At 35.9% G+C, this 12017-nt stretch overlaps 1 protein-coding gene and 1 long non-coding RNA gene across 6 annotated transcripts in view; one reads left to right on the top strand and one right to left on the bottom strand.

Annotated features, from left to right (window-relative positions):
- Positions 1-12017, bottom strand: part of TRIO (trio Rho guanine nucleotide exchange factor) — a 534181-nt gene that overhangs the window by 30918 nt on the left and 491246 nt on the right. For all 5 annotated transcript variants that reach the window (XM_069101424.1, XM_069101423.1, XM_069101425.1 and 2 more), the window contains 4 exons: positions 8202-8350; positions 7045-7111; positions 5121-5224; positions 1325-1394 (listed from right to left, as the gene is read on the bottom strand). In XM_069101424.1, coding sequence (XP_068957525.1) covers positions 1325-1394; positions 5121-5224; positions 7045-7111; positions 8202-8350 — 390 coding nt within the window. The remainder of the gene's footprint in view (positions 1-1324; positions 1395-5120; positions 5225-7044; positions 7112-8201; positions 8351-12017) is intronic.
- The window catches only part of LOC138171850 (uncharacterized), a 75208-nt gene that overhangs the window by 4607 nt on the left and 58584 nt on the right, over positions 1-12017 (top strand). The gene's annotated exons all lie outside the window — the stretch shown is intronic.

Here is a 12017-nt window from a genome sequence, read left to right on the forward strand (position 1 = left end):
TGAACAGCCAAACCTATTTTTAATGCTTTCCACATGTTATTCTTCTAAAGATCCAGTGTAATGCTCAATCCTGCTATTAGCTACATATACCCTGTTCAATTAATAAGACTCCTTTAAAAAATAATAGAGTGTTTTACAGTAGAAACCATGTACTTCAGTGCCCAGGAACTAAAATTTCATTTTCCTCACTTAACTCTGCAGAATCCAATAAGCAGAAATGGCCAGAGATATTATGATGTATCAGGTGAAAGAAATGACAATTGATTTGATCATTTGTGCTAACTGAGGTAAGAAGGCCAAATTAAAGAGAATAACCACTAATCAGCAGGGCATTTGCGTTTGGTATTGGAAGACAATCAGAAACACCAACATAAGACATTTGACTAGATTCACACACTCATCCTGATACATAGCTAGTTAAAGACCCAGCTGGGAATAGATAATTACAGTATTGATTCTTAAAAATTTTTTTTTCCCTCATAGAACAGTATTTCTTACCATGAGGCACTGTAGGACACTGAATGTTTAATTTGCCAACACTATAGGAGTTAGGAGACTCACAAATATGTAGTTTCCCATGAAAATAAAGGCAGTTTATTATTATTTTTTAATTCTGTTAGTTCAAGGTCTGACATGTTTTGGGGGTAGTTGCGTACATGTAAAGGCAAGTTTTATTTACTTTGGGAATACTGTTCTTACTATATTATATATGCTGGCTAAGTAAAATTTCTTTTAAAAATCATCCATTATTTTTTGTTTGTTTATAATAACATGCTACCCAAATTTTTGCAGCATATCTAGAGAAACTTATGGCATGTTCTTTGTGAACTAATGACCTTCAACAGAAATAATTCACTTTTAAACAACTGCTGGTTAACTGTAATGACAACTCAGTGACTTAAATTTTTATCTATTTATTTGCTTTTTGGAGGGCAATTGGGGTTAAGTAACTTGCCCAAGGTCACACGGCTAATTTTTTAGTATGTGTGTTAAGTGTCTGAGGCTGGATCTGAACTCAGGTCCTCCTGGCTCCAGGGCTGGCACTCTACTCACTGCACCACCTAGCTGCCCCTTAAATTTATATTTAAAAAGGATTACAAATAATAGTAAGCATCAATAAACGAAATTTAACTTGCTTTGCAAATATTTGGGTTAAGTAAGTGAATCTCAATATACTAAACCTATATTATTAATTTCAATTTGATTTTCATTATGATGTGATTTCATACCCTACTTGAGCTTGTCACTAATTTGTTAAAGTGATTAAACATTACTTGTATTACTTGAATGAAATGATGAAAATCAATAGAAACATGGCACTTACATGTTTAACAAAAAGGGATCCTAGTTTTTCTGGATCTTCAAGGCACTTTTCCAATTCTCCCAAAAAGAAGCTGAAACAGAGGGAAACTAAGCTTATTGACTTGCTCTGCCCAAATAAGGCATTAACATGGATCACAAGTATTGAGCTGGAAGGGACCTAATCAAGTATCTAGTCCAACCTCCTTATTTTACTGATAAGGAAACTGGGACCCAGGGAGGTGAGATCACCCAAGTAGTAAATGGCAGAGCCAGGATTTCCATTCAGATGGAATAACTCTAGATTGAACATTCTTCCCCTCGACATGATAGTTCTCAAGAAATCTGAGGCTGGTAAAGGTGAAGGGATTTGTCCAGGAACACTTAACTAGCAGATCATAGTTATCGAACTATTAGGAAGCAGGATTTAAATCTCTGATACTAATATATAATTATAGGTTTTACTCTTGAAGCACATTATAGTTTACAAATCACTTTCCTTAAAAAAGAAAAGAAATCCTAAGGGTTTAGAAGTATAAGAATTATTAAGTCCATTTTACACACAGGGAAACTGAGGCTGAGGGAGTTTCCCTAACTTGTTCTGGGTCACATTGCTGGTCAGGTCTTCTGACTCCAAATTTACTACTCTTTCTACTGTATTATGATAGTAATCCTCATACTCTCGTGCCAATTAGACCTACAAGTAGCTGTTGAGGGTAGAAATATGTAGATGAATCGAGCAGGCTTTGAATCAGCTCTAATCACCAAACTTAAAATTTCTTCTTCTTAACTGTCTTTAGAAGTCTCTTCTACTGGATTCAAACTCAGGTTTTCTTGACTTTCAAATCCAGCTCTCTATATAACAGGTCACACTGCCTTTTCAATTTTCTGCTTTCCTATTCACCTCATCCAATTGCAGCTTTTGGTTAATATTTTTTTTTAAATGGCTTGCTTTTGCCAAGAACAAAAGGAGGTAATGTAAAATGGAATGAGTACTTAGTACATAGTATGGCAATAAAGAAAATTAAATGGTCTAGTAAAGAAAACCAGAAAATACAGTGGAACATTTTTAGACCTGTTCAGTAATTTTTTTTTTCTTGGCAAGGTAACCAGGGTTAAGTGACTTGCCCAGGGTTACACAGTTAGTAAGTGTCAAGTGTCTGAGGTTGGCTTTGAACTCAGCTGACTCCAGGGCCAGTGCTCTATCCACTGTGCCACCTAGCTGCCCCCTTACATCTTTTCTTTCTGATACCTGATGCTGATGTCTTTTTAATTAGTGGCAGATAACCACACAGTTGACTGATAGTTTTATAAAAAATAAAATCGCAAAATTTCAGATTGAGAAAGGATTCCAGAAGGTCCATCTAGTTCCCTTTAGAATAACCTTGACAAGTTTCTGCCTTTAAGACCTTAGGCAACAGGAAGCTCATATTCTCCTGAGGCAGTCATTGCACTTCTGGGTATCAATCATTACTAGTAATAACTTATAGTTCTGTGCTCCTGTAACTCCTACCCACTGCCCCCAGGCTTGGCTGCTAGGATGAAACTCAACCCCTCTTCCATATGACAGCCTTTCAGATATATAAAGACAGTTATCATGTCCTCTCTAATTCTTTTCTTCTCTGGGTTAAACATTCCCAAGTCTTTCAGTTAAGGTTACAGACCAAATGGCAGCTCAAAGACCACAATTTAAACTATCATTTATCTAAAGATTTTTTTCTTCCATTTGGTAATTTTAAAAAGGATCAAGCCAGATAACCACCGATATGAAAAGCTAAGTCTATGTGACATACATTTAACTACATTAATTTCCATATTCACAGAATATCTCCAACTTAAGATGAAAACTGAATCACAGTAATTGAGTAGCTTCAGGACCAGCAGTCTTTTAATTTTATTTCTAGTTCTTTCAAAGTGATAGTTATGAGGTAGGATTGTTTTTTATATTCCTTTATAAAACAACTTATATATTTAGAATTTTTCTTTCTGGTATTTTACAGCAATAACTCACATGCTATTATGTGTTATTAGACTTTTAAGGTATGCAGAGTGCTTTACACACATTATCTCAAGTGAGCCTCACAACAACTCTGAGATAGGTTATTATTCCATTTTTACAGATGAGTAAATTGAGACTCAGAAGTTAAGCCGATCATAGTTATCAAACTATTAGGAAGCAGTATTTAAATCTCTGATACTATATATACTATATATAATTACAGGTTTTACTCTTATAGCACATTATAGTTTACAAATCACTTTCCTTAAAAAAAAAAAAGAAATTCTAAGGGTTTAGAAGTATAAGAATTATTAATTTAGATGTATAAGAATTATTAATTCCATTTTACACTCAGGGAAATTGAGGCTGAGGGAGTTTGCCTAACTTGTCCTGGGTCACATAGCTGGTCAGGTCTTCTGACTCCCAATTTACTTACTCTTTCCACTATATTATCATAGTAATCCTCATACTCTCATGCAAATTAGACCTATAAGCAGCCGTTGAGGGTAGAAATACGCAGATGAATCGAGCAGGCTTTGAATCACTTCTAAAACTAAACTTAAATTTCTTCTTGTTAATTGTCTTTAGAAGTCTTTTCTACTAGACTTTCTTTTCCCTTTTCTCCTATGACTTTAATCAAAAGAGATATGCTTTATTTAAAAAAAAATATGTTTTATGCCTAAGGCTAAACAAAACTATAAGACATGAATTTGATAACAGCCTTTATTGAAAACATTAGCCAGAATACAGTCTTTACCCCAGGCTTATACATATCAAACTCTGTTCTCTGAAGTGACACTAATCGTTCTCATTCATTCATTCACTGAACATATATTAAGCACCTTTTGTATACAAGGTCTCCTTGGCTTTGTACATGTGTCATAAATAAGCACATGTACATGTAGTGGGAGTTCAAGCTCAAAAGATTATTTACTGACAGATTATGGAATTAAAACCATTTGGAAAGTGTTGATTGAGAGAAAATATTTTCCAGAGTGGAGAAGGGTATGTTTATCAGGCTTTTAAAGGTCAATGGAAAAATGTCCTTTAAGAACATCCAACTCCCTTTTCTCTAATTCTGTGATAAATGAGATACTTCTAAATCTATATTTGGGACTACTAAGTGAACCAAAACATCTGGAGGAAAGATCCTGTACAAATAGCTAGAATCCATTTATATCCTGTCATTTACATATCTTAATATATGCGGGAGACATAACTAATTATAAATGGGGAGGGTGTAGTGGCAGAGTAGGAAGGCTAGAAATGTGGCTCTAAGTCCAAGCTAATTGGCTATGTGATCCTGGGTCATTGACAGTTTCAGTCTTCTCATCTGTGAAATGGATTTAACACTACACTACCCACTTCCAGAGGTTTTTGGAAATCTTGAAGCACTATATAAATGGTGAACTATTATTTTTATAAATGAATATACTTGGTCTTCTGGATTATAATACACATTTGAGTTTGGGCTAACATGAAGCAGATTCTAATTTATCCCTAGGTGAACTTATAAATGTTAATTTGTGAACCTGTAAAGCTAAGAATGAAATCCAGATTTGGGGTGACTCTAATGAGGTGTAGACACATAATGAGGTCATATCTAAGCAACTGGGCAGTCAGCTAGTCATTCCTTCCTTAACAGCCTTTCTTGACTGCGATATATCTAAAAATTACCTAGCTTATAATACAAGGCAGGTAGCAAAATAAAGTAAATCAGCATTTATCTGAAGTAAAACAACATGCACTCATCAAGTGACTTTATTTAATTAGAAATTAAATTTCCTTAATTAAAAATTGAAATAGATTATGTTATACATACTCTCTGTGCCAATCATATATCTGATGGATGTTGCCAAATACAATCTTATCTTTTCCTTTCATGTCATCAGGGACACCATCTTCTTTCATAAGTGCCATGTATCCCTGTAATTGGAGATTTCTTTTAAAAACCCATTTTCACTCCATGGCATGACTCAATAATACAACAAAATCCTCCCCCCAATAAAAAAACCAAATACAACTCTATGGTTGCTTCCTTGTAAAAATATATTCAAATGTATCAGTCTCAAGAGCAAAATATACTCTTTTCTTTTTTTGTCACCAATTCATTTAAAATAAAAGCAACAATGAAAAGTAGATAAAACTCACACTGGAAGTGTATGATGAGTGATATACTGTTAATACTGTTTCTCCTGGTTTGACCTTAAACTGTTTCATGTATATTGATCAAAGTTCATCTAAGGACCCTATGAAGTTCTATAAATTTGAATAACCTTTGTAAGACAAATCCCCTTATTATTAAGTGAGGGAGAAAACATTTTATGCTTGGCTCAAAAAATATATGTGTCTGTGTGTGTATGTGTAGAAACATACCCATATATACATGTACACACACGCATACTATACACTATATATATTATATATGTCCACACATACATATATCCACACACACACACACACATATACACATATACACACACATGCATACTAACCTCAAACAAACCCAAAGAGATTCTTTCTATTTCTTATTTTATATAATTAATATATTGAGGATTTAAAACCATAAATAGCAGTCTTGGGTACAGGAATGAGGTGGGAAATCTAATTACTCTTTAGAGTTCAATACAAACAAAAATGTGTTGCCCAGATATGGTCTTAAAATGAACTCAGTGGGAGCTCATCATGCAAAAGTTTTTTTTAAGCCGTCACTATTTCACTTTAATAAGTTAAAAATATGCTAAAGGCAAACCATGCCTTCTTCTGGCAAACCATACACACATGATTTCTCGTGTGTGTATGTATATAAAATAAACACATAGTCAAACCTCTACTACATAGCCTCGTTTCCATGTACAGAAAAACTTCTTATATTATATAGTCAGTTTTAGTAAACTAGTGGCTTAGGTGGAACATATACCCAAACACTGCCAAGAAATGGGCAAATTTCCAAAACTGAAATGATATTTAAAACATATACCATAAGATACCACATTTCAAATGAACTGGGTCAAAATATTTGTGATTTAATTATAGATATTTACAAAATCAATGGACTTGGGCTCTCAACTCATTTTCAAAATAGCCCCTAATCTAATTAGAATGACATTTCTGGTTAAGTAAACCATAGTAGATATCAGCTTCATGGAGTACTGCGTAACTTCTGTTCTCATATAATATTATTTGTTCTGTTCTCAACTATCACCAAATTACTTAAGACAGTCCAAAGCTATTTTTTTGAACAAAGTCTCCCGAATACAAGGGTGAAGTTAAAGATGGAATAAGATCTACAGCTGTCGCAAATTTTGGCTCAAAGGAATTAAAGATATTGTCACTTCTGCTTTACCAAAAACCTGTGCAAGGGGTATAAAGGCAAGCCTCTTATGTTACAAGCACTTAGCACAGTGCCCGGCACATAGCAGGTGCTTAATAAAACTTTATTGATTGATAATAGATATCATAACTAAAATACTGGCAAAAAATTCGTCTAACAATAAAGGAAGAGGAATGCTATGTGGACTAGATAAGATAATTTTAGTTCAGTTTTATAAGCTAAAGAGTTACATATGTCTTAGCAGAACCTATTTACTTTTCTTGTGAATAATAGTAGTTTTAGAAACCTGTGGAAAGTGCCAATGTTAAACTGGTTTTTTTTCTTTAAACACAATACACTTTTGGGTAACAGGGAAAAAAACCCACTTAGGTGGACTGAGGCAACATGATTAAAATACTGATGATATATATACCTCAACTACATAGCCTAGGTCCCGTACATAGTCCCGCTCTGTCTCCACTAATTCCTGTAGGACATAGCTGTAAAAAAGAAAAAAAATGAAAGTTTAACAAAGACAACATTTGTAGACCGAGAAATATCATAATGGGATATTTTGTATCTTTGGCTATAATAAATCTGTCCCTTTACAAAAACAGATGACTCAATACCTAAGTTTTGAAAATGGGTGTTTTAATTTCCTGTGTACTGAATAATTTATGAGTTTAAACAGTTAACTCAAGAAGGTCACTGTGATAAATATATAGAAAGCTTTTAATGAGTTTATGTTCACAGATATACATTCTAATTGTATTCCACCAAAATCCGGATTTAAAACGAAACTGCCAGAAGGCAGATGACAAAATAGGACTGGGATATGTCTTGTTTCCAAATTGTCACATTAATGCAAACACCAAAGCAATTATTTTCTTAAGAGTCTAGTGACATTAAATTTTCATTTAATTTAGGAGGAGACCAAAAGTAAGATATACAATGCTATGGTTCTGACTATACCATTTGGAATAAAATGAGATATTATTTGTAAAGTGTTTGAGACATAGCCAGGAACATGGTAGGCACTTAATAAGTCTGTGCTCCTTCTCCTTCCCTCTCTTGGAAGTATGTCCTTCGTGAAGTTTATTAAGTCTATAATGCCACTTAGATTATACATGAAATAAATTATCTCACACGAAATGGAACCCTGAACTAGTCTGAAAAAAGCTAGTGAATATTTATAAATGAAGAATTTTACTCAATTTCTAAGAAAGATTTAGACCTTATATTTTTGAAGCTTTTTAAAAAATTGTAGCAGCTATCTTATGATAAATGAATGGCTATAATTATAATATTATGGAAAAAATATTTTTATGTGAATCCTCTAGGATTGCAGAAAAATTGTGGCTGAAGGTAGACACAAAATATCTCTGGAACTGAAGGAGGGCTATTTCTAAGTAAGAAAAGTGAAAATCAAGTATCAAATAAATGCTTCAAGCTTTGATGACTAATGAAACTTTGTAACTTCTAATGGTCTCAATTCAAAATGGTAGCAATGACATTTTTTAAAGTGAGCAGGAACTCGAGGTTACAGACTAAGAAATAATAGTAATTTTTAAAAAGGAAGGTCAGTCTTACTGTCTTCTCTTTAAAGAGCTCGATTTTCTTTCTTCCATCTCATCAATGGGTGAAGAGGAGGACAGGAGGGAATTATCTGAAGGGTTGAAAGATGGGCTACTACTATCACCTTGGTCTACTAAGAGTGAGCTAGGACGATCTTCCAGCGCCTAAACCCAAAAGATACAAGGACAAAGAATATTTATTAGTAGCAATGCTATTTTTTCTTCTACTGACTGGTTATACTGACTTCATCATATTACTAACTAGAATCACAAGTAATTTTGTTAGTATGAACAAATGAACTTCACTATATTTTTAAACAAAGCTGGAAAACGGAATAATTGAAAGTAGGCAGAGAAGGAAGAAAAGGAGGAATATAAAGATATCGAAACTGATGTGAATTAATACAGTTCGCACAGTAATTAATGGTGAAAGTAACAACAGTCAGCTTCAGTTAGGTCTGGCATTTACTTTCTGGTACCTCTTACTTGTAGATTCATATGAAATTTATCAATTTTAACTAACTCTTTTCAGATGTAGCCCTGACAAATGAGATCTTACTGCTATTCATTTTAGAAATATGCAGTGTTTCATACTTCTCAGTTTTAAGATTATCCCCATTTGTCTGATGGGGATTGCCCTCCCTTAAATATACTTGGCTGCAGATCAAATTCATAGGGATCACAAGTTTCAGACATGGAAGGGTTAATATCTTGTTAAACAATTATGTTACAGATGGGGAAACTGAATTCTAGAGAAATTAAATGACTTACCCAAAGTAACCTAGATAGAAAGGCACAGTTCATTCGATGCAAACATTGTATTGCTTTCCTGTATTATGTGCACTCATTTAAAAATTTGGAAAGCTATTATTTCATGCTATACCTACAAAGGTTACACTAGACCCTTATTCTTTTTATTACTTTTTTTTTTAAAGGATTTCCTTTCTTTTCTTGTTATTTATTTATTTATTTAGCAATCGGGGTTAAGTAGCTTGCTCAAGGTTACACCGTCAGGTGTTTCTGGGTGGGTGCTAAGTGTCTGAGCCTGGATTTGATCCCCAGGTTGTCCAGACACTGGAGCCAGTGCTCTTACTCGCTGTGCTACCTGGCCGCCCCTCTTTTTATTACTTTTAAAACTGGTTTGTTTCTAGAACCTGTACCAAACCTCCACCTAATATTCCAGGCCACACTGATCTCTTCTTCCTCTTAACCATCACTGCACTATAACCAGGACCTCCGAGTTTAGTATGTGATACTTCTCTCATTGTTTTACATGTTAGTTTTGTCTCCCTTGAAGGAAAATTTCTCTTCCACTTTCCTTTACATTGATCACAATCCTCTGCAGGAACAGAGAAGGTATTCAATGAATACTTGTTGACAGTCTGATTGAATTAGAAAGGTGCAGAAGATGACACTCATTCTTGTGTACTCCTCTTTGAACAGAATACATCCTATAAACTAAAGGAACAGTTGTTAGGACTACCATGCTTTACTCAGACCTTGAATGTAAACTGCATTCTTATATTCTAGAAAAGCCAACAGGATGAATTTTTGTTCTTGCATCTCTCAATCACAGCTATGGTTTTCAGGACAAAAACGACAGTGCAGCAAAAACTTATTCACCTGAAACTCATGGAACCAGAAGGAACTAGGTCTATATTGTGTGTGGTTTTTGCTGAAGAAGATTAGTCTATGTAGTCAGCTGGGGAAATAGCATTTGCTTCAGATTAGAATTATTTAAAAAAAAACAGATTGTGGCTTATACTGTAGGAAGTTTACCCTATATAACAAATCTTGATTTATGCAGGCCAAGTCTTATGAGTTCTCTGAGAGGACAACCACCAAAGCCTGGGACAATGAATGGGAGAATTTTTTGGTCCTTTTGGACTGTCTGGATTTACAGAGAAACAGCTGAAGCTCATCAGGATGATCGTCCACTTGAAAGGAAAAACAACAGTCTGGTCAAAGTGCTAGACCCTCCCCTAGAAACAGAGGAAGAAGCTAGAGTGACTCCACGGGGGACAGCCACTGAATCCATTCATGCTAATTCAAGTCCCTGAGGAGGAAAAGTCTGAATAGAGATGGTGGCAGGAGATGGGAATGTGGAGAGTTTCCTGTCATGAGAGAAGATGTGATGAGAAAAAAAAATCCAGTGATAATAGAAACTGTAAGGTTTAGCTTCCTCTCAAAAAAAAAAAAGGTTTATTTCACATATAGGGACTCTTCTGACACTATCCTTCTGTGTCTCTTTACCAAGCAGGGAACAGATGCCTAGCTGGGATGGATCTACCAAGTTCCTGAATGAATTTTAACATCCTCTTTAGAGCTGGCCTTGGAAAAGGGGCCAACCTGAAACATGCCACTAGACACGTGGTAACTAAATGCAACTGTATTTTCTAAGCAGTGGGTCATGCACTGCATGAAACTGGTATTTGGGATTTCTTATATGCAAGGTCATCTAGCCAACAATGAATGTCATTTAAGCAGTGCCTGCACTATACCTGGGCAGCTAGGTGGCACAGTAGATAGAGCACTTGAGCTTATATTCAGAAAGACTCACCTTCCTGCGTTCAAATCTGGCCTCAGACATTTACTAGCTACGTGACCATGGGCAAGTCACTTAACCCTGTTTGCCTAAGTTTCTCATCTGTAAGAGGAGCTGGAGAAGGAAATGGCCAACCACTCTAGTACCCTAGGTAAGAAAGTCCCAAATGGTGTCATGTAGAGCTGCACACAACTGAACAAAGCACTGTACCTCGCTAGTTTCACCTTCACAGACATCTTTTCACTGGCTGCCTCCCATTCCTAGAAGGTTTTCCTTTCTTATCTCTTGCTCCTGGAATCCCAGGTTTTCTTCGGGTCTTGCCTTATACCTGAGAAGCTTTTCCTGGCTTCCCTAATCTTCTAGTTTCTTCCCCTGAAGGTTAACTTGTGTCTGCTTTGTATGTATTGTCTGTGCCTGTATGTGCACAGACACTGCATCCCTTGGTGGATAGGGCACTGGACATAAAGTCGGGAAGATCAGTTTTCAAATCCTGCCTCAGACACCTACTAATTCTTTTGCTAATTATCTTGCTCCCCGTTTCGTCGTTGGTGTTCCCTCCCACCACCCTGAAGTCTGCTGAATTGTATCTATTCTTTATAGTTTAGCTTGAATGCTGCCTTCTTCAGGAGACTTTCCCTGTTCTCTGGTCCTCACTTTCCCCTATGCTCCTTTGCAGCTTTTAATCTATGATCCTAGGTTGTCTCCCCTGTCAGAATGCAAACTCCTTGGGGGCAGAGAACACACTACACTGGGTGCTATGGAGACACTGCATAGAGGACAGAGTCTGGTAGGAGGATGTAACATACACAAATATAATACAAAGTTATAGAGGTAAGTGCACTAGAGAGGCACAAATAAATGCTGTAGGAAGTATGAAAGGAAGAATTAGTGACTGGGAAGAACAGGGAGAGTCTCCTGAAGAAGGCAGCTGTATTCAAGAGGAGCTATAAACAAGGGATATAAACCTGACAGACTCTGGAGTGGTGGGAGGGAAGGACACTGCAGGAATAGGGAAGAGGATAATAAGCAAAGGCACAGAGAGAGGTCACAGAGGCAGTAAAATAGCGTGCGGCTATCCTGTTTGGTTGGAGTGTAAACTACAGTAGAAAGGAATACTGATGGTAAGAGCCTGAAAATGCAGGGTGGAACCAGACTGGGGAGGGCTCTGAATGCCAAACAAAGCTGTCTGAACTTTGTCTGGTGGTCAGTGGAGATCCAGTGAAGGGTTTGAGGAGCCAGAGCCTGATTTATGTATGAGAAAGAGCCTTTTGTCAGTGGTGCTAAGAT

Source organism: Petaurus breviceps, unplaced genomic scaffold (assembly GCF_028583685.1).
Source record: "Petaurus breviceps papuanus isolate PSGF00001 unplaced genomic scaffold, PetGlider_PUasm1.0 47, whole genome shotgun sequence".
Classification (NCBI taxonomy): Eukaryota; Metazoa; Chordata; class Mammalia; order Diprotodontia; family Petauridae; genus Petaurus; species Petaurus breviceps.